We start from the raw sequence: 23,280 nt of genomic DNA on the forward strand, positions 1-23,280 counted from the left end.
AAAGCTAGGACCGATCTAGGCATCTGTCTTAAAACAGACTGTTTGGGACTTCCCTGGTGGTGCAGTGGTTAAGAATCCACCTGTCAATGCAGGGGACACGGGTCTGGGAAGATCCCGCGTGCCATGGAGCATCTAAGCCCATGCACCACAACTGCTGAGCTTGCACCCTAGAGCCCATGTGCCACAACTACTGAAGCCCGCGTGCCTACAGCCCTTGTCCCACAACAAGAGAAACCACCGCAATGAGAAGCCCATGCACCGCAACGAAGAGTAGACCTCGTTCGCTGCAACTAGAGAAAGCCCGCGCGCAGCAATGAAGACCCAACACAGCCAAAAATAAATAAATAAAATAATTTTTTAAAAAAACAACAGACTGTTTTACAACTTTTAACATCCAACTTTGCACATCAGTGCTCTCTCATTTCCTTATGACTTTTGTTAAAAGTTTCTTTCTTGGGCTTCCCTGGTGGTGCAGTGGTTGAGAGTCCGCCTGCCGATGCAGGGGACACGGGTTCGTGCCCCGATCCGGGAAGGTCCCACATGCCGCGGAGCGGCTGGGCCCATGAGCCATGGCCCCTGAGCCATGGCCGCTGAGCCTGTGTGTCCGGAGCCTGTGCTCCGCGATGGGAGAGGCCCCAATAGTGAGAGGCCCGTGTACGCAAAAAAAAAAAAAAAAAGTTTCTTTCTTCTTCTTTATATTCCTTGATCAACAAAGAGACACATTCCTCATATAAATTAGCAATCTGGGGACTATGTCCTTGACAGATGAATTGATAAATGCATAGAGCGTCTTACCCCAGACACAAAACTGTGAAAGCCACTGTCAGAGGTGGCAGAAGGAGCAGAAGCCACTGAGCTTGCGCTAAAGGTACTTATCATCTAATGGAGGAAAAACAAACAAACAAAAGATGTGAAGACAAGCAGAGAGGAAACCGTTTGATACTGGGGACTAGAATACTAAAGCCAGGCTCATGGGAGGGAGGTAAGGAGGACTGTGAACAGTAAGAAGAGTTGAAAATGGCTATAGAAGGAATGGCAGTATTCCTGACAAGAGGAAGAGACAGATACAAGAAATACCTCAAAGGAAAGATCAAAATACTTGTGAATAATCAGAAATGCAGGGGGGTGAAAAAGGAAGGGGATCTCCACCCAGGATAACTGAGAGAATACTCTTGTTTCTGACAGGTACCAAAGATGGGATAAAGAACTGGAAGACAAAATAATATGCTGAGTTTGATTTTGTGCATGTTGAATTTTAAATGATGGCAAAATATCAAAGTAAAAGTAATCAGGAAAATAGAATAGAAAAGCTATTGATTTTGAGCATTCACTATGTTCCACAGTGCTAAAAGCCACTTACATTTTGTTGTTTACCTTTACAACCACTCTGTGACACGAGCATTACCTTTTCCCTCAATTTAAAAGAGTCAAACAAAAACTTAGATTAATAACTTGCCCCAAATCACAAAGAGTAAGGGAGAGAATTAGTGTTTAATCCCAGGATGTCTGACTCCAAAGACCATGCATGGATTCCAGAATCAGGCAGCCACGAATAGATTTTTGAGTCTTACAAAAATATTCAAAAATGCATTGAGCATTTATTATGTGCCGGTCACTCTTCAAAGTGCTGGGTTTACAGCTGTCAATAAAACAGTCATGGTCCTTACCCTCATGGAATCTTGTGGAGATAATGGATAATGGACATTAAATTTCAAAATTCACAAAAGCATAATTACAAATGTTGATAAGTGCTATGAAGAGAAAGCACAGACTGCTAAGAGAAAGTGTAACAGGCTATAGTTTAGATGAACAATCAAGGAAGGTTCTCTAGAGAAGTTTAGATCTTCAGTACACGATTTCTCTTTTGATCTCTAGACTGGTAATACCTAAATATCCTTCTGTTAGCAGTTCAAATTTAATGTATCTAAGACTTAACTTTGTGGATTCTTCTCTAAATCTGCTCACCATATTAGCACCTTCACCTACTCGTCTCAGAAACTTGGGGAGCATTTTGATACCTCACTGTCACTCACCTCCACATCCAGTTAATTATCAATTTCCTTCAATCCCTCTCCAGAATACACCTTGAAACAACTTCTTATTCCATACCTAATGCTATTATCCTAACCCAGCTTCCTTAACACCTATCCTAAAATCCACTGAATTGGCTTCACCAGTCCTGCTTTTGCCCCCTCCAAACCATTTTCCACTCACATGCTAGAGTGACATCTTAAAAATATAAACCTGATCAAAAGCTTATACTTTTTCTATGACTCACTATTGCGTTTAAGATAAAATCTAGAATCTTTGTCATAGCTTCTAAGACCTCACATGATCTAACCAGGCTAGCATAATAACAACGGAGGAGAACTGCAACAAGGAGGAAGTGGTCAACAGAGATAAATACTGCAAAGCCCAGAACAGTAGAGGTGGAATTATGCCACCGGAATTGAAAATAAAGCTATTCATTGGGTGGGCTGCAACAGCATAGCAGGAATGGAGGCCACATAATAGGGGGTCATGGGAGTAATGGGAAGAGAGGAAATGGAGGTGGTCAATGAAAGCCTTGGTTTGAAAAATCAGGTGATGGTGGGCATCAGGTGACTGCTGTCCAGCAGCCCATACATAGGGAACCAGAGGAAAGGAAGAGGAGAGGCTGAGACAATAAACTTTGGAAAGTCGGGGCAGGATGAGGTCAAAGGCGTAGGTGAAATGACTGGCTGCACAACAATTTTCTGAGTTCTACGCCGGTAACTATGAGCAAAGGCAGGGTCACATACCAGGGTGTCACACTCAGTGCACTTCTGGAACTCGGATTTCATTTTCTTGGCTACATCAGTTGCTGGAACTCCTTCAGAAGGAAGATATGCCCGGCAGTAAGGACAGGTCCACTTATTGTTCTTGAGACTGGTAGCAATGCAAGAACGGCAGAATCTACAGGACACAAACCAAGAACACATCACTTTCCTTAACAGTATAAAGGAGCCACCACTAGGTGTTCATTTATGGAAACCGTATTTTAATGACACCTTGTACACAAAGAGCTGTTCTGCCAGACGAAAGCTCCGTCTGCATCCTACAGTTGCTGGGGAGTCTCTTACCTTCCCTGCAAGACCTCCCTGGGGCCACACGTTCTCACCACGTGTGCCACACGCATTTAAACAGAAGGTGACAGACAAAGTGGTGAAACAGCCTTCTTACAAACAGAATGAAAACTATAACTCAAATATTGCTAGCCATAAAAAAGAATGAAATAATGCCATTTCAGCAACATGGATGGACCTAGAGATTGTCATACCAAGTGAAGTAAGTCAGAGAAAGACAACTATCACATGGTATCCCTTATATGTAGAATCTAAAAAAATGATACAATTATTTACAAAACAGAAACAGACTCACAGACAGAGAAAATAAACTTAACGATTACCAAAGGGGAAAGGGGGAGGGAGGGACAAATTAGGAGTCTGGGATTAGCAGATACATACTACTATATGTAAAATACATAAACAACCAGGGCCAACTGTATAACACAGGGAAATATTCAAAATCTTAATAACCTATAATGGAAAAGAATCTGAAAAAGAATATATCTATATCTATGTGTGTGTATAAATGAATCACTTTCCTGGACACCTGAAACTAACAAAACACTGTATATCAACTATACTTCAAAAAACCCCCCTATAATTCAAAGGATATCTAACGTGTTCTTTCTTTTCTTTAATCCTTTCTTTTCTTTAATCCTATTTTACCTTAAAATCTGTGGGGCTGGGGGGAATAGGTCTTTGCTCTGTGAGATTCTGTGTGTTAGACAAGAAAATAGCAGCAAGTTGAGGAGGTAAAACTACGAAACACGTTAAAGTCTTCATAAAATAATTTTAAACTCAGCCTCAGATGCAGGAAATTATCTAATCAAAACTACCACTTTAGGAATGTCCTCCACGTCAAGAAATATATTCTCTGTTTACTTAAAGATGATCATGATAAAATCTTAACACAGTCAACAGAATTCACAGAAAATCTTGACCTATTTATGGGAGCTGCTGAAGGCTACATGTGCACAGAAGTAAAAGTGAGCATTTCAATAGGTTATACACATCAGCATGAGCTGACAGCTCTTAACTCAGCATGTAATATATATTTGTGAATATTTATACATGGCAAAAGTTAGGCTGTTTAAGTAAACTATACATACTGAAAAGTTCATATATCAAAGGTATACATACAGCTGAATGAAGTTTCACAAACAAAATTCCTAGTATATTAGCCATTACTGATTCTTTTTTTTTTTAAATTTATTTACTTTCATTTTTAGCGGCATTGGGTCTTCGTTGCTGCGCACGGACTTTTCTCTAGCTGCGGCGAGCAGGGGCTACTCTTCGTTGGGGTGCGCGAGCTTCTCATTGGGTGGCTTCTCTTGTTGCAGAGCACGGGCTCTAAGCACGCGGGCTTCAGTAGTTGTGGCACGCGGGCTCAGTAGTTGTGGCACACGGGCTTAGTTGCTCCACGGCATGAGGGATCTTCCCGGATCAGGGCTTGAACCCGTGTCCCCTGCATTGGCAGGTGGATTCTTAGCCACTGCGTCACCAGGGAAGCCCAGACATTACTGATTCTTAAAAGTATTCTCTTCTGCCTCTGTTATAAAATTCTTATATGCACACAGAGGATGCTTACGTCTGCACTGTTCTTGAGGCATCTGCTTGCTGTTGATGCCTGCCCAGCACCCATTTCCCCTTTTTCTTGCCATAGCATCCTGATTTTGCTCTGCAGAACTACACCTCTTATATGAGATACAATTTGGTGGGACCTCAATCCAGGTGAAGGCAGAGCGCCTAATGTCGGCCACACTAAGTAAACCCTCTCTCTGGGAGATGAATACTAAACAGAGTGACATAAAGACTGATTCAGCAACAACTTGATAGGACTATCCTGCTCTTTATTTAGAACCCTAGACCTGCCTAGGTTCCTACCTTTTTCCTCCTGAGTGTTTTTGTTATTAATGTCGCTTGGTAACTTTATATTTTGATATAATTTCAAATTTGATACACTGCTTTTTTTAATTTACAAAATTTTAAAACACTTCCACATACCTTAATTCATTTAACCTTAATAAACCCCTAAGAAAGATCATTATTTCCTTTATAGATGAGGAAACTGAGGTACGGAGAGGTTAAGTTACATCAGCAAGGTCACAGCTACAGAAAGTGCCTGGACTTTGTTGACCTTAAGCTGAGGTTTCCTGACTCAGAATTCAGTGACCTATCTTTCTACAACCGCAGCTACCCCAGTTGGAAAGAGCAATACTTTCAGAATCAAAAGACCTAAGTCCCCTGCTGTATTTTTTTTTTTACATCTTTATTGGAGTATAATTGCTTTACAATGGTGTGTTAGTTTCTGCTTTATAACAAAGTGAATCAGTTATACATATACATATGTTCCCATATCTCTTCCCTCTTGCGTCTCCCTCCCTCCCACCCTCCCTATCCCACCCCTCCAGGCGATCCCAAAGCACCGAGCTGATCTCCCTGTGCTGTGCTGCTTCCCACTAGCTATCTACCTTAAGTTTGGTAGTGTATATATGTCCATGCCACTCTCTCACTTTGTCACAGCTCACCCTTCCCCCTCCCCATATCCTCAAGTCCATTCTCTAGTCGGTCTGTGTCTTTATTCCTGTCTTATCCCTAGGTTCTTCCCCTGCTGTATTTTACTTCTATCTGCCTCAGGTGATTAATTGTAAGTTCTAAGGCACATTTGTCCTTGCATTTCTTTTAGTTCCTAAGAATTGGTTCTCAAAGTGTAAGCTTTGAAGGGTATTTATTACAAATGGTCCAAATGCTCAACTCATAATTAACATTTCTAATACAACACCTGTGGTTCTGACAGGCATTCTTTGTTTACATAATTTAGGAGCAAGCAGATAACACTGTGTTTCTTGTCAACTAAAAGTCTTCCCCCCTTTCTCACAGTTTGAGTTTTATGCTAATACAAACTGAAGATGAATATTGGTGCAAAGGGACTTCCCTGGTGGCACAGTGGTTAAGAATCTGCCTGCCAGTGCAGGGGACATGCAAGACACACAAACAAAACATACCGGTGCCAAGCCCCGTGGTAGGCACTAACACACATCAGCTCATTTTACCTCATTTTGCTCTCACAGGAATCCTAAATGCTGCTCTTTCTCCTCACCCTGACTGATAGCAAACTGAAGTTCAGAGGGGTGTAAAAACTTGCCCAAGTCACAGAGACAGAAGATAGTAGTATTTTTATCATCCAACTGTTTTGGGAGAGGCTCAAAATTTGTAGTCTTTTTTTAAAAAAAAAAAACCATTTATTTATTTATTTTGGGGCTGTGTTGGGTCTTTGTTGCGGTGCTCGGGCTTCTCATTGTGGTGGCTTCTTTTGCTCTGGAGCATGGGCTCTAGGAACGCGGGCTTCAGTAGTTGTGACTTGCGGGCTCAGTAGTTGTGGCTCGCGGGCTCTAGAGCACAGGCTCAGTAGTTGTGGCACACAGGCTTAGTTGCTCTGCGTCATGTGGGATCCTCCCAGATCAGGGCTCGAACCTGTGTCCCCTGCATTGGCAGGCGGATTCTTAACCACTGCATCACCAGTGAAGTCCCTGTAGTCTTCTTAAAGACACTTTAATTCCTCCCAGTGACAAGCAGAGGCAGCAAAGTTTTGAGATCACTGATGGAGCTGTATAAGCCAGTGGGCTTTACCTAGGGTATATTTCTGTTGTTATTGATTGATTGTTTGATTGCGGTACGCGGGTCTCTCACTGTTGTGGCCTCTCCCGTTGCGGAGCACAGGCTCCGGACGCGCAGGCTCAGAGGCCATGGCTCACGGGCCCAGCCGCTCCGCGGCATGTGGGATCTTCCCGGACCGGGGCACGAACCCGTGTCCCCTGCATCGGCAGGCGGACTCTCAACCACTGCGCCACCAGGGAAGCCCCTCTGCTGTTATTTTATGTATGCTTCATACATGCTTTTGTAACTGTGATTGATAACCACAACAATGGAAATTCCTAGTAGATATTCATGAAAAGTAGCACACTTGAGGCATTAAATAATTTTTTTATTGGCGTACAGTTGCATTACACTGTTGTGTTAGTTTCTGCTGTGCAGTAAAGTGCATCAGTCACACGTATACACATATCCCCTCTTCCTTGGACTCCTTCCCATTGAGGTCACCACCGAGCATTGAGTAGAGTTCCCTGTGCTATACAGTCTGTTCTCATTAGTTACCTATTTTATATGTAGTAGTGAATATATGTCAGTCCCAATCTCCCAATCCATCCCACCCCACCCTTCCCCCCTTGGTATCCATACGTTTGTTCTCTACGTCTGTGTCTCTATTTCGGCTTTGCAAACAAGTTCATCTATAACGTTTTTCTAGATTCCACGTATACGGCTTAATATACGATATTTGTTTTTCTCTTTCTGACTTACTTCACTCTGTATGACAGTCTCTAGGTCCATCCAAGTCTCTGCAAATGGCACAATCTTGTTCTTTTTTATGGCTGAGTAATAATCCATTGTATATATGTACCACATCTTCTTTATCCATTCCTCTGTTGATGGACATTTCGGTTGCTTCCATGTCGTGGCTATTGTAAACAGTGCTACAATGAACACTGGGGTACATGTATCTTTTTGAATTATGGTTTTCTCTGGGTATATGCCCAGTAGTGGGATTGCTGGGTCATATGGTAGTTCTATTTTTAGTTTTTTAAGGAACCTCCATACTGTTCCCCATAGTGGCTATATCAATTTATTGAGGCATTTTAAAAATCAAGTCCCTCCCTATAACCCCCCCCCAAACTAAGTCTGTACAGTGGTGTTATCTGTGGCATGAAACTCTCAAATAAGCATTATATAGATGTCATTGCATTATGTGAGAATATTAGTTGCAAATCCGGTAGATTAGTCAATTAACTGTACTTTTAATAGAAGTGATTATGAACTGGAGAAAACACATCAAGATCAAGGTGTTTTGGAACAGATTGAACTTACTGATTATGAGTATATAAAAACCACAGCTTTTAGAAGTGTTACCATGGAAAGGTACTGGATGCTGCTGCACCTCAAGTCTCACTTTCTGGGGTGCAGAAGCAAGACTGCAGAACTGCTTAGTTCAAAATATCGGAGGGGAACATTCTCTCCTTAAAAGTACAGTTATCAAATTCAAGTCATGAGAGCTGAAGCATCTACCATCCTTACCCTAGCACCTTGGGTAGACAAGGTAGACACAGAGACAAGATAACTCTAAACTAAAACCTCTTAGAAAGCAAAGTGTAGAAGTGTATATAGAGTGTGAGCTTCTTACAGGTTTGTAGATGTGTAAAAACATCTAGGGTAAAGAAAATAAGAACATTTACCTACCTGCTGGAGAAATGGGAACGGGAAAGAAAGGGGTATATGGTAGAAGAAGGGTATTTTCACTGTCGAATTTTAAGTGTGAATCATATAACCTTATTACCTACACAATAAACAATTCTTTTAAAAAGTTAATTACCTACAACCACTTCTGGTAGTGTCTGATAAAACAAAATTACAGGCACCCCTTGACCCTGCAGTACCAAGCCCATGTTTTACTTGAGAAGTTAAAGAATATGTCCATTTGTATTCAGAAGGAATGTTTTCACAGTAGACCCAACCTGGAAATAACCCAGATATTTATCAACAAGAAGATGAATAAACAACCCATGGCACATTCCTACAATGGAATACTACACAGCAATAAAAAAGAACAAATTACTGATACACGCCATAACATGGATGACTCTCAGAGACATACTAAGAAGCCAGACACATGAACTTATCTACAAAACAGAAACAGACTCACAGACATAGAGAACAGACTTGTGGTTGCCAAGGGGGATGGGATGTGGGGAAGGGATGGATTGGGAGTTTGGGATTAGCAGATGCAAACTATTATATACAGAACGGATAAGCAACAAGGTCCTACTGTATAGCACATGGAACTGTATTCAATATCCTGTAATAAACTATAATGGAAAAGAATATGAAAAAGAATATATATAAATATATGTAACTGAATCACTTTGCTGTACACCAGAAACTAACACAACATTGTAAATCAACTATACTTCAATAAGATCAATTTTAAAAAAAGAAGCCAGACACAAGAAAGTACATCTTGTGTAATTCCACTTATTTGAAATTTTTGAATAGGCAAAACTGATCTATGATAGGGCAAAAAATAACACAACAGTGATTGCCTATGGGGGTACACGGACAGGGATGGCTGGGAAGGGGCATAAGGGAACCATATGGGGGGTAATGAGACTATTCTATATCTTGTTAGGGGTTTGGGCTAAACATTGGTCAAAGCTCTGCAAATGCTATACCTAGGATGTATGCATTTCACTCTATGTGTAATTTACCTTTAGCAAATCCCATAAACAAATTGTGAACTCTGGTTAATATTATGCATGCTGATATGAGAAGGGGTAGAGTGTGCTGATGTTTGTAACCTACTCTAAAATGCATCAAAAAAATAAGATGGATTGATGGATGGATAGGTATGTGATAAAGTGTGAGGTAAAAGCAAATATGGTAAAATTAACAATTGTAGAAATAGGTATGGAAATATGGTTGTTCACTGTACAATTCTTTCAACTTAGCTGTATATTTGACATTTTTCATAATAAAATGTTAGGGAAAATTAACCACCTTACTATGACTTAAATTTTCTCTACTTTTCAGAAAAATTTAGTTGGAAAACCGGGAAGGGAAATGCTTGGAGGATGAGAGACCTGAAATATTTAATAGAATGTGATTTGAAGAGAAAAACATTTTTAAAAATGATATTTTTCAGGGGCTTCCCTGGTGGCGCAGTGGTTGAGAGTCCGCCTGCCGATGCAGGGGACACGGGTTCGTGCCCCGGTCCGGGAGGATCCCACATGCCGCGGAGCGGCTGGGCCCGTGAGCCATGGCCGCTGAGCCTGCGCGTCCGGAGCCTGTGCTCCGCAACGGGAGAGGCCACAACAGTGAGAGGCCCGGGTACCGTAAAAAAAAAAAAAAAAAAAAAAAAATGATATTTTTCAGAGCATCCAAATTCAGTGTGAGGAAAAGATTACTTTGCATTTATGACTTTTAAAATAAATTTAAAGAGCACAGAACAATTTGAAAGATGATATAAGGCTGAAGGGAGAGAAAACAAAACTGTAAAAAAATGAATTCATGTGGCTTTTAGCAAGAACAGTTATTGCATGGTTATAATGAAGATTTATAAAACATGCACAAGTCTCCCCACACCCAACCATACAAGCATGCATTCACTAAGGAAATTTTCACTAATAGCTTATGATTGCCAATGTTTGATATGCCAAAGATGAAACCATGGCAGTGCCCAAGGTCCCTGCTCTCAAGAGTTTTAGAAGGAGGAGAGAGGAAATGAGAAGGTAAACGAAAAGACTGGCAAATGACAAATGCTCTGAGAAGAATAAAACAGTTGACAACAAAAATTGAGTGGGTGGGGCAGAGGGAGCAGTGGTCCCTCTGGGTGGTCCCTCAGATGACATTTGAAGGCATCAGTCTTGGGAAGATCTGGGAATGGTTTTCCCAGCTGAAAACAGGGACCATTTTGCTGAGGTACCAGCGTGGTTGAAATGCAGGGGGCCCAGGGGAGCGTAATTGGCAATATGTGGGACAGTAAGGTAGGTAGGAGACCAACCACAAAGCCAGAGCTAAGCGTGATGGGAAGGCACTGAAGGGTCTTAAGTGGGAGAGTGATACGACTTGATTTACATTATATAGATCACTGGCTCCTGGGTGAAGAATGGATTACAGAGTTATGAGAGTCACGGCTCAGAGTCCAGTGTTAATTCCATTGTAAGCGTTGGTTCAAGAGAGGATGGTGGCTTAGCCCAGCAAAGGAGCAGTAGACAGTGTAAGTGGACAGACAGATTTAGGATTGATTTGGGAAGCAGAGGCAAAAGGGCTTACAATATACCAAATGACAACAAATATATGCCCCATTATGCCAAGTGAAAGAAGTCAAATACAAGACTATTTACTGTATGACTCCAAAGCTCAGTGACAGAAAGCTGATGGGGTTGCCTGGGGCCCAGGAGTTTGAGGAGTGGATTGATTGTAAAGGATTCGAGGGAACTTCTTAGGGTAATGGAACTAACTGTTCTAGATCTTGTTTGTGGTGGTGGTTATATGATTGTATACAATTATGTACTGTATCACCTCAATAAAGCTGAAAAACGCAACCCAACTTAACAAAAAATGCCCCAGTGACGACAGGTCAGTAACAACAACACTGCATGAGAATCACAGAAATACACACAGCACAGAACCATTCAGAATCCTGTAGGGGTCCCTCCCACACAGCCCCAGGTACAGAGTAGCTACTCAGTAAATGGTCAGTAGATTTAAATAACTAAATCAGTTATGAGGAATGGGCCAAAGGGGAATTTTCTGGGCAGGGCCCAATGTTCCCATTAATAAATAAGTGTTGTGTCCTTCTGGAAGAACCCAAGGGGTAAAAATGAACACAAACCCCAGAGATAAGGAATTCCTATTTGTCTGTCCCCCTCTCCCCCTCCATAAGGTGGCTGAGAATGACGAATCACAACAGACATGATCAGAATTAGGAGAATGTAGGGAAAAGATAGAAGTCAACTGCATGTTTTTTAAAGACCGATTTAATGTTTTCAAAAATTCTGAATGAGTTGTCATTGCCTTTTTTTTTGGGCCGTGCCTTGTGGCATGAGGGATCTTAGTTCCCTGACCAGGGATAGAACCCGTGCCCCCTGCAGTGGAAGCACAAGTGGTCCTAGCTTTAAAATCAGATTTCACACACAAATTCAAATTTCTGGCTTCTTTTGAAAAGCTAAGTCTCCTGCAACTCTGCACTCATTTCCCACGTGGCCACATGGGTCGGTGCCCCTTCCTGTAGATACCCATCCTCCTTGCTCACTCACACCCCTTGCCTCCCCCCTGCTGAGTTTGCAGCTCCTGATGACATCAATCAGGAACCAGATAATGACTCTAAGAACTTTAAAACCAGCTGGGAACTTAATTATCCCACCCCCATTGTTTATTTTATTAACCCCTTTCTGTTTCTCTAATTAAGTGGTTAGCAATAAAACTCATATAAGGAAAGGGCGGCAAGGTATTGGAGGAAAATGGGGAAAGGGTTGCTGAGGACACTGGGTAAAGTTATGCACTCAATCTTAAGGGGGAAAACTGCACCCTAAGTATAGGAGAATTAAAGAGGAAAGGGCTGTATTAGGGACTCCATGGGGCCTACGGCTAGACAGGCAAAATAAGTAGCCAGAGGTGGTCCCTAAATGTGGTTCTGGAAGAAGCCCTTGGCAATGTCAGTGGTTGGTCTGACATTTTCGTTATGTTCTCAACACTGGGCTGCCTCACTGCGGGCAGGCCAATATGAAGCTGAATGAAAATCTTGGGCTCCCTTGGGGAGCTGGAACATATAAATAGAACAAGGGGAATTGCAATTGTTATTCAAAGGGAGGATGAGAGTATCGGGCTAAAATACTCCAATATAGGACAATACACACATACACACACAACCAGTCTCCCTCTTCGGTGATCCAATGATGGATTGATCAGCCTGGACAGTCCCAAGCGCAGCTATTCTTAGAGCACAGGCCTTTAGCCACTGTCCCTCAAGATTTCCTTGGAGGTGTTCATGTATTCAATTAGGTCATGCTCAAAGTCCATCCTGGGAATCATTCGGCCTCCAAAAATTGACTCTGCATATCTCTACACTCCTTTACATGTTGATTTTTATATTTAGCCCCCTAAGGAAAATTTTATTTCCTTTAATCTACAGCCTTAGAGGGGTGCCTCAAACACTGTCCTCAACTTGCAGTATCTTACTGTCAATCAAATAGGGTTATCTGAGGCTGTACTTCTCAAATCTTAAAATGCATATAAATCACACGGGCATCTTGTGAAAATGCGGATTGCGATTCAGCAGATTTGAGTTGGGGGCTGAGACTCTGCAATGCTGCTGGTCCTAGGACCAGTAGTCAGGTGCTAAAGAGAATCCTGGTGTAAAACTCAGCCTGCTACATTATTTAAGTTCTGTTTGTTGGAGAATATGTAATTTAATAGATCACTAATATTTGATGTGCCTACGAAAACACTAATGTTGCTAAGTAACACAGAGCAGTCCAACCACCAGATGAGGCAAATTTCAGGCCAGCTTATTACATCTTTCTAAAATTCTCGGTAATACAGGCACAGATGAGTAACCCTATAAAAGGGAGTTCAAAAACTATCATGGGACTCCTAGCTATGACTCAAACTCCATAGCACCAGCTGGCTGGCACTATGAAATGGTTGTCCAAAAGTTGTGCTCACCAAAGTATCCAAATTTTGTCTTTTTTAAATAAATCTATTTTTTATTTATTTTTGGCTGCGTTGGGTCTTCGTTGCTGCACGTGGGCTTTCTCTAGTTGTGGCGAGCAGGGGCTGCTCTTTGTTTTGGTGCGCGGGTTTCTCACTGCAGTGGCTTCTCTTGTTGTGGAGCATGGGCTCCAGGCACGCGGGCTTCAGTAGTTGTGGCTTGTGGGCTCTAGAGCGCAGGCTCAGTAGTTGTGGTGCACGGGCTTAGTTGCTGCACGGCATGTGGGATCTTCCCAGACCAGGGCTTGAACCCGTCCGTGTCCCCTGCATTGGCAGGCAGATTCTTAACCACTGCGCCACCAGGGAAGCCCCAAATTTTGTCTTCTTCTTATTATTTTTAAATTAATTAATTAATTTAGTTTTGGCTGCATCGGGTCTTAGTTGAGGCACGAATCTTTCATTGCAGTGCACAGGATCTTGGTTGCAGCACTTGGGCTTCCCTCCAGTAGTGGCACCTGGGCTCCAGAGCACGTGGCTTCTGTAGTTGCGGTGTGCAGGCTCAGTAGTTGCGGCACGCATGTGGGATCTTAGTTCCCTGACCAGGGATCAAACCCGTGTCCCGTGCATTGGAAGGTGGATTCTTAACCACTGGACCACCAGAGGAGTCCCGCAAATTTTGTCTTAGAGTCATTCATTAATTCAAAATAACACCTACTAAGCACCGGACCTTAAAGGAGTGGCAATGTGGAAAGTAGTATTCCTTTATTAGAGCAACGGCTCTCAAGAGTTTTGGGTCTTGATGGTACAAAAGACTCCAATCATCCTATTTTAAGTGATGCTTATCCAAGTACATTAGAAGGAGGAAGCATTCTATATACATTTGTTTTAGCATCAGGGGCCTGGATGATTTCATCTTAAAATCAAATCACAGGTCAACAGGCACAGGAAAGGATGCTCAAGATTGCTAATCATGAGGGAAATGCAAATCAAAATCACAAGATATCACCTCACACCTGTCAGAATGGCTATCATCAAAAAGAACACAAATAAATGTTGGAGAGGATGTGGAGAAAAGGGAACCCTCGTACACTGTTGGTGAGAATGTAGATTGGTGCAGCCACCGTAAGAAAATGGTATGAAAGTTTCTCAAAAAACTAAAAATAGAACTACCCTATGACTCAGCAATTCCACTCCTGGGTATATATCTGAAAAAGAATGAAAACACTAATTTGAAAAGATACACACACCCCAACATTCATAACAGCATTATTTACAATAGCTAAGATATGGAAGCAACCTAAGTGTCCAGCAACAGATGAATGGATGAAAAAAAGGAATGGACTACTACTGAGCCATAGAAAAGGAACGAAATTTTGCCGTTTGCAGCAACATGGATGGACCTGGAGAGCATTATGCTAAGTGAAATAAGTCAGACAGAAAAAGACAGATACTGTATGATATCACATGTGGAATCTAAAAAATACAACAAACTAGAGAATATAACAAAAAAGAAACAGACTCACAGAGAACAAACTAGTGGTTGTCAGTGGGGAGAGGGAAGGGGGAGGGGCACTTTAGAGGTAGGGGATTAAGAGGTACAAACTATTAGGTATAAAATAAGCTACAAGGATATATTGTACAAAATGGGGAATATAGCCAATATTTTATAACTAAATGGAGTATAACCTTTAATAATTATGAATTACTATATTATACACCTGTAACATATAATATTGTACAGCAACTATATTTCAAAAAAAAATCAAATCACAGTTCAAATATTATGTCAACGTAAGTTGCAATCGGATGGGAACCTTCCATGAACTCCCACTACTTCAATTCAACTAATTGCATCTGTGCCCATTTAATATTCTACATCCTCTTAAATGGATGAACTGTCCATTCTCCTGCCTAAGGCCAAGCCCCCCACTGTAAATCCTAGCCCCGCAATTCTCTCTTCTCTCCTGTGCATCAAAATTTCCCTCACTATTGGTTCATTTCCATCAGCATACAAAAGATTCCATTCTTCTTTTAAAAAATTCTCTTGATCCCACTTCTTTTTCCAGCTATTGCCCAATTTCTCTCTTCCCTTTGCCTCTAAACTTCATGAAAGGGCTTTCTCTACTCTCCATCTCTATCACATACTCGACCTTTAAAGCAGCACTGGATTCAGTGGGTCGCTCTTCCCTGGAAAATACTTCTTGCACTCAGTCAGCCTCCAGGACACCTGGGGGTTTCCTTCCTCTCCTTTGGCTGCTGCTTTTCTGGCTTCCATGTCCCAGCTTCTTCTTCTTCTTTTTAAAATAATTAATTTATTTATTTGGTTGCAGGTCTTAGTTGTGGCAGGCGGGCTCCTTAGTTGCGGCCAGCAAACTCTTAGTTGCAGCCTGCGAACTCTTAGTTGCGGCATGCATGTGGGATCTAGTTCCCTGACCAGGGATCGAACCCGGGCCCCCTGCACTGGGAGTGCGGAGTCAACCACTGCGCCACCGGGGAAGTCCCCATGTCCCAGCTTCTAAATATCGGTGGGCACCGCTGCTCAGTCCTTGCACCTCTATTCTTTTCTAACTATACTTAACTCCTTGATGAGCTCATCCAGTCCCATGGATTTATATTGAGTATATGTTTATGATTCCCAAGTTTATTACCTACAGCCCAGCTCCTCCTCTGAACTCCAAGCTCACATATCCAATTGTCCACTCAACAGCTCCACTCGGTTGTCTGAAACTTGGCTTGTCAGTAACTGAACTCTTGACTTAAACGTGATCTTCATCCCGTCCTCTTAGTCTCTCCCATCTCAGAGCGGTTCCAGCCTTCGCTAAGGCCAAGCACTTTGCAGCCACCCTTGATTCTTCACTTTCTTCCACACTCCGCATCAAATCCATTGTGCTACCGGCACCTTCAAAGATATCTCTATAGTCCTACTATTCTCACCACCTCCACGGTCCCCATGCTGGTCCCATCCTTTCCCACCTGGATCACTACGGTGGCCTCTGAACTCAATCTCCTCAGCTTGCTCCTCCCTCTACAGACTATTCTCAGCAGCCCGACAGATGCTTTAAAATCAGCTCAAGCCATGAATCTGCTCAAAATCCTCACTCAGAGGAAAAGGCAAACTTCTTAATGTCCCCACACCAGTCAAACTAGCTTCCTCACCTCTGGACCAACACTGTACAAAATCAGGCCCTGTTTATTAAGAGTCCATGCTTAATTAAGAATAGAAATTGAGAGAAGTAATATTTAGAAAATTGTATAGGAATCTGACAGAGTAATATTATGCTGTTGAATCTAATAACAGTTTTTCAAATGACGGCTTGTATTTTATATATCTTTTTTTTTTTCTTTTTTTAATTGGCCACACTTCATGGCTTGTGGGATCTTAGTTCCCCAGCCAGGGACGGAACCCAGGCCGCGGCACTAAAAGCACCGAGTCCTAACCACTGGACTGCCAGTGAACTCCCTATCTTTGGTATTTTTAAATTTCATTTTTCCACAACACATTTTTTATTTTATAAAATTATTGGTCTGTGATGGGCTGGAAATTAAAACAAAACACTTCAGAGGTTCTTTACAACAGATAATTTAAGATGCACTTCTCTAAATATCCTAATATTGCAACTCCCATATACTTCCTATCTCACTTCTTTTTTTTTTTTTTTTTTTTTGCGGTACGCGGGCCTCTCACTGTTGTGGCCTCTCCCGTTGCGGAGCACAGGCTCCGGACGCGCAGGCTCAGCGGCCATGGCTCACGGGCCCAGCCGCTCTACAGCACGTGGGATCTTCCCGGACTGGGGCACGAACCCATGTCCCCTGCATCGGCAGGCAGACTCTCAACCACTGCGCCACCAGGGAAGCCCCCCTATCTCACTTCTTTGTCTTATTTTTTAAATCCTTAACACTATATAACTAACTACATACTTAACACCTGTATCTTGTTTATTGTCCATCTTCCTCATAAGAATGCAAACTCCAAAAGGATAAGCCTTTGTGTCTGTATGCTCAGCACAGAGCAGGCCATGTTGGCTGGATCAAAAAACGAATGCACTCCATGCAATAGTAGGTCTAACCAAACAACCCACAGCAAACTAAAATGATAATGATGAAGCTAAATGAACAATGATTTTAATTTTAAGAAAACCGTGGATTCCTGCTGTCTGCTTGAGCAACATGTAGGTGTGTGCATGGCTGCCTCATAGTCAGGCTTCTTAAGAGAATTCTGAAGTGTCTTCTAGTAAAGCCTGATAATGATCTAATTTTTGGTTTTGATAACCAGATTTTAATAACCCTTAAAAGCCTGTTGAAAAGATGTGATGGTTAGTCCTATGTATCAACTTAGCCAGCCTACAGTACTCAGTTTAATTCAACACTTAAGCAAATGTTGCTGTGAAGGTATTTTGTAGATGTGGTTAACATCTATAATCAGTTGACTTCAAGTAGAGCAATTATCCTCAATAATGTAAATCAATTCCTTAATATCAATCTCTCTTTCTCTCTCTCTCCATATATTTATATATAATCTATTGGTTGTTTCGCTGGAGAATCCTCACTGATAGAAAATATGTATAAATATCTATAATAAATAATAGGATAAGTAGCTTTAATCTTAGGTTAAAAAGAAGTCTTTGGGATTGCATACCTCCTGTAAGAATGAAAGTACTGTGGGCTTTGGAAGTGAAAAGGGTAAAGGGAGTCAAAAGGTACAAACTTTGAGTTATAAAATAAGTAAGTCATGGGATGTAATATACAGCATGGTGACTATAGTTAATAATAATGTATTGCTTATTTGAAAGATGCTAAGAGAGCAGATCTTGGGACTTCCCTGGTGGCACAGTGGTTAAGAATCCGCCTGTCATTGCAGGGGACACAGGTTCCATCCCTGGTCTGGGAAGATCCCACATGCCGCGGAGCAACTAAGCCCATGCACCACAACTACTGAGCCCGTGTGCCACAACTACTGAAGCCCGCGTGCCTAGAGCCCATGCTCTGCAACGAGAGAAGCCACTGCAATGAGAAGCCTGCGCACTGCAACGAGGAGTAGCCCCCGCTCACCCCAACTACAAAAATCCCGCGTGCAGCAACGAAGACCCAACGCAGCCAAAAGTAAATAAATAAATAAACTAATGAATTAGGAAATAAAGAGTAGATCTTAAAAGTTATCATCACAAGAAAGAAAAATTTTATAACCATGTATTCTGACAGATGTTAACTAGACTTTTGGTGGTGATCATTTTGCAATATTTACAAAAATTGAATCATTACACCATACACCTGAAACTAATATAACATTATATGTCAATTTTACCTCAGTAAAAATTATAATATAAAATAAAATATACTAAAATTAAAAAAAAAGAATGAAAGCACTGATGTCTATTTCTGGGTCAGTTTAAAACACATCAGGGAACCCCTCAGACTCTACTTAAAGAACCATAAATTTCATGCTCATACTTGACCACAAATGTAACGTTTTAATCCATTTACCAGAAAGCACTTCAGAATTATCTTCAACAATTTCATTTAAAAAAATTAGGCAAATTCTGTGACTTGGAGCAACTCAACCCAACTCAGGTCTATGGCGATGTGGCTCTTTGTACTGTATGGTCTGCTCTGGTTTGTATTTAGCTCTCTTAGGCCCAAGCTCAACCTCTTGACCCTTTCTGGTAACTCCCTTAGCTCCAGCCTTGAGCTCTGTCCCTAAACCCACTTTCCCAGTGCCTTTGGGACATTTCCATTTAGATGTCTCCCTATCAGACTACTGTACATTCAACAGGCTTAATTGTGAGTTCATTAACTTCCTCCTGAGCTAAACTCTGTCCCCCTATATCTCTGTCTTCGACTTTTGTCTCCCTCGGTATATACCATACCAAATTTCTTGAATATTTCTTTTAAATGTAAATCAGATTCCGTTTTAGCTTCTCTTATGCAGTTTTAACTCACCTACTCCCTGTTTTCCCAGCTCACTGGTAATAGAAAAAAGGCAGAGGTAGGAAGTCTTTTTCCCCAAATCTACTTTTACAACTGATACTGAGATATGAATAACATCAGTTTGAAATAACAGACATTAAAATGGAACTTTTTTTTTTTTTTTTTCTTTTTTGCGGTACGTGGGCCTCCCACTGTTGTGGCCTCTCCCGCTGCGGAGCACAGGTTCTGGACGCGCAGGCTCAGTGGCCATGGCTCACGGGCCCAGCCGCTCCGCGGCATGTGGGATTTTCCCAGACCGGGGCGCAAACCCATGTCCCCTGCATCGGCAGGCGGACTCCCAACCACTGCGCCACCAGGGAAGCCCTAAAATGGAACTTCTTAAATTAAAGTCCACAAAATGAAAAAAGAACTAAGCTAAAAGTAAGGCTATCTGGGACATCTTGGAAATGTCACAGACTTATCCTTTGTGGCCCAGTTTTATTCCAAAAGAAACATAGAGATAAGAAATAAAACCTGGGGGCTTCCCTGGTGGCACAGTGGTTAAGAATCCATCTGCCAACTCAAGGGACACGGGTTCGAGCCCTGGTCCAGAAGATCCCACATGCCGCAGAGCAGCTAAGCCCGTGCGCCACAACTACTGAGCCTGCGCTCTAGAGCCCGAGAGCCACAACTCCCTAACTCTGAGCACCTAGAGCCTGTGCTCCGCAATGAAAACAGAATGAGAAGCCCGCGCACCACAACAAAGAGTAGCCCCCGCTCGCCGCAACTAGGAAAAGCCCGCGCACAGCAACGAAGACCCAGCACAGCCAAAAGTAAATTAATTAATTAATTATTTAAAAAAAGAAATAAAACCTGTTCATGGGTTTTTGCTTGCTTTACAGAATGACTTCGATGGAAATAGAAACTATGTTTTGACACCTGAAACTAACACAACATTGTAAATCAACTATACTCCAATAAAAGTTAAACAACAACAACAAAAGAAACGTTGTGAGCCTATATTATGGGCTGCTTTTACACTTTAAATACTCATAAAAATTCCATTACTCACCTTATTTTACAAATGAAGAAGCTGAGATTCAAAAAGATTAACCAAAGTGGTGATTACACAGCTGGTTAGTGGCTATGAAGCTCTCACAGTTTTACTGCATCACAATACATATATACATATTCATTCAAGGTATGTTGCCATATTATACTTGCTTGACTTGAAACTAGTTTATAAACAGAAATTAGCATAAACAACCTAGTTCAGCAAGTTTGGAAATTAGCTTAAGTATGGGATAATATAGAGGTTTCATTTGCATTTCCTCATTTTCCAATTTAAGTTCAATGGAAGAGAGTAATTCATTTAGGAAGTACAAACGGTGTTAGGAAGGCTCACCATCCCCAAAAGCAGAAGGGACTCCAGATAACATTTACAAAGTGGAAGAGGCCCAAGTAAATTTGCCAAAAGTAGGAATATGGAAATTCTGCCCCCAGCCAGAACAATGGACATAGATTTGTCAAAACGAAGAACAGCAAAGTGAGGGAAGGCAATCTGTCCAGCCCTTATTGTGCTACTTCACGACTATTTTTCCAGTTGCTGGTTTCCTATTCAGTCTAACAAAGAAAAAGATTAAACAAAGGATTCAACATTTTGCAAATTTATATTTCTCTTTAGCAGAAGCAAAACACTGCACAAAGTTATAGCACTCAAAATCCAAACCAGGGAAAACAATCAGATAACAATTTCCAATAGCAAAGCTGCCCAGTTCAGTTCTACAAAAGAAAATCTTCCAAGACTTGAGGCCCACTGGGTGTCTTTGGTGCAACCTAAAGTTTTAATGCTAATACAGACTAAATTTAAATGTAGGCTAGGTATCCTGAAGTTATTACTGCTCTGAACTAATCAATGTATTTCATATAACGCAATAACATCTTAGCTTCCATCTTGGCCTTGGGGAATTACGTCTATGAAGTACATCTGGACAGCTGGGAAACAACGTCAGTAATCAGACAGGAGCTAAATTAGCCTCGAGTTTAAAGTACAGAGCTGAAACAACAGGTCCTGAAAATATGGCCACAAAAGAATGCCCAGGGACACTTTTTCTTTAAACATTGTGTGGGCTGCAGATTTTTCTCCCTGGCTCTCTGGGGGGCTTTTCAGTATTGAAAACTGCTTCTCAGATACTAGGCTATAGGTGTCAAGGACCACCTAAGTCCTTTTAAAGACGGTTTGTGCACTTGCATTCACGATTTATGATACTTCTTTTTTCCTGGTAAGCCAGAAAGCACTTACTGCCCCGGGGCTTCATCAAACTAGTTAGTCGGCGGTCCAGAGAAGACATTAAGTGGGTTTCCACTCATGCTCTATGCAATCCCCTCCCCCGCCCGCCCCCCACCAATCTCACCCACACAGTCACACACCCACGTATCCACGGCAAGAAAGCTTTTAAGCAAATAGAACACAAACTCACAGACCCAACCCCTACTACTACTCAGGCACACGTTAAGGACGTGCCAATTTTATAAAGGGATTTTGTTTTTAAACTCTTCCTAGAAACTACCACGGATGTGCGCTAACAGCGAGTTTTAGTTGGTGTGTACGTGGTTTCTAAGACAGTTATTTTTATCTCCACTTCCTACCGCTGTGGGGAGGCTGTGCGTAAGGCAGGTAGTCTGCAACCTCCTTCACTCGGTTGGCTGTGTTTTTAACTGCTGCATTTACGGGCTTGGGGGTAACGTTCAAGCCGCAGACCCAGCCCTGGCGACTTGTTCAACTCTAAAGACTACAGCAAGTCACTTGGACGTTCCCGTTTTATTGATCTTTGAGGGGTTTGGGCGTCTGTGTTGGGAAAGGGAGGTGGGGATGGAAGGACAGTTTGCACAGATCCTTGTTTGCTCAAGAGCCCAGCCTCGCGGGCGTTCTAGAACACGTGCACAGAGCCAGCAAAACAAAACCGACCCCGGTTCCGGGCGGAGAAGGAAGCACCGCCCGATTAACCGAGTGGAGCGGGAACTGCGCTCGGCGGGAGCCCCTGCCTTGGGCCGAGGCGGGTGCTGCTTCTCCAGCCAAGCGCACTCTCCTCAGCCGGCAAGCCCTTGCTCCCCGCGGCTCTCGCGCCCGGAATTCCCGTCCCAGGGACTCCGCACTTGCGCTGCGGGAGGAGGCGGCTCTACGGCAGCTGCAGGGCCCGCTTGTTGCTGTTTTCGCCTCCTGAAATCCTGTGTCACCTTCCGACAGGGCACTTTCCCCGTGGTCCGCACTCGAAGGGTCCAGGTCTCTCCCTGCAGCAGTTTCCTTCAAGCGCCGGCTTCTGAACCCCCCCATCCCCAACGGCTCCGCTAACATCGCCCTCCCCAGGGGGTGGGCGCGCAAACCCAGCTCCCCTGGCACTTACACGTGGCCACAGCGGGTCCGGACGGGGTGGTGCAACACCTCGAGGCAGACGGAGCAGTCGAAGGACGTAACGGGCAGCTCGGGGTCCCCCCTGCGCTCCAGGGCCCGTGGAGTGGCCGAGGCGGGCGCGGATTTTCCGCTATCGCTGCTCAGCACGGAGCCCATCGCTGCGCCTACGGCCCAGACCGTTGCCAAGAGCCCGGTGCCTGCAGCCGGCTTGTTTTGTTGTCCTGCGGTAGAGGAAGTAAGTCCCGGCCCAGCCGCGATCGCCGCCGCCCAGAGCGCGCAGCCAGCGCAGCCCCGAAGCAGCCTCCGCCGCGGGGCCCAGCCTCGGTCTGCGGCAGGCCGAGTGCGCGGCCGCGCGTCTGAAGTGAGCCTTCGCTCGCTGCCTAAGTCTAGGCTTGGAGGCGGAGGCGGCCGCCGCACCGGGCACGCCGCGACGTCCAGTGGCCCTGGGAGGATTGAAACCTGACACCTCAACTGCAGAGCTGAGGACCCGGGCGGGCAGTGAGTCTTCCAAGCAATCGCCCGCCTCCTCCTTGTGAACCACTGTAGCAAGTGAATGAAAGTGCGGGCGTGGTCCCGTTTGAAGGCAGTCAGAGAACACCCATTTGTAAGGTGGTTGTC

General features: G+C 43.1%; 1 protein-coding gene across 1 annotated transcript in view; it reads right to left on the minus strand.

Moving 5' to 3' along the window:
- RNF125 (ring finger protein 125) overlaps positions 1-23,025 on the minus strand; it is a 37,552-nt gene extending 14,527 nt beyond the window's left edge. Inside the window, exons 1-2 of the mRNA XM_065890473.1 lie at positions 22,655-23,025; positions 2,781-2,934 (exon numbers count right to left, since the gene is read on the minus strand). Coding sequence (XP_065746545.1) covers positions 2,781-2,934; positions 22,655-22,818 — 318 coding nt within the window. The 5' untranslated portion in view covers positions 22,819-23,025. The remainder of the gene's footprint in view (positions 1-2,780; positions 2,935-22,654) is intronic.
- Between the last annotated feature and the right edge of the window lie 255 nt (positions 23,026-23,280).

Source organism: Phocoena phocoena, chromosome 13, assembly GCF_963924675.1.
Source record: "Phocoena phocoena chromosome 13, mPhoPho1.1, whole genome shotgun sequence".
In the NCBI taxonomy this organism is placed as follows: domain Eukaryota; kingdom Metazoa; phylum Chordata; class Mammalia; order Artiodactyla; family Phocoenidae; genus Phocoena; species Phocoena phocoena.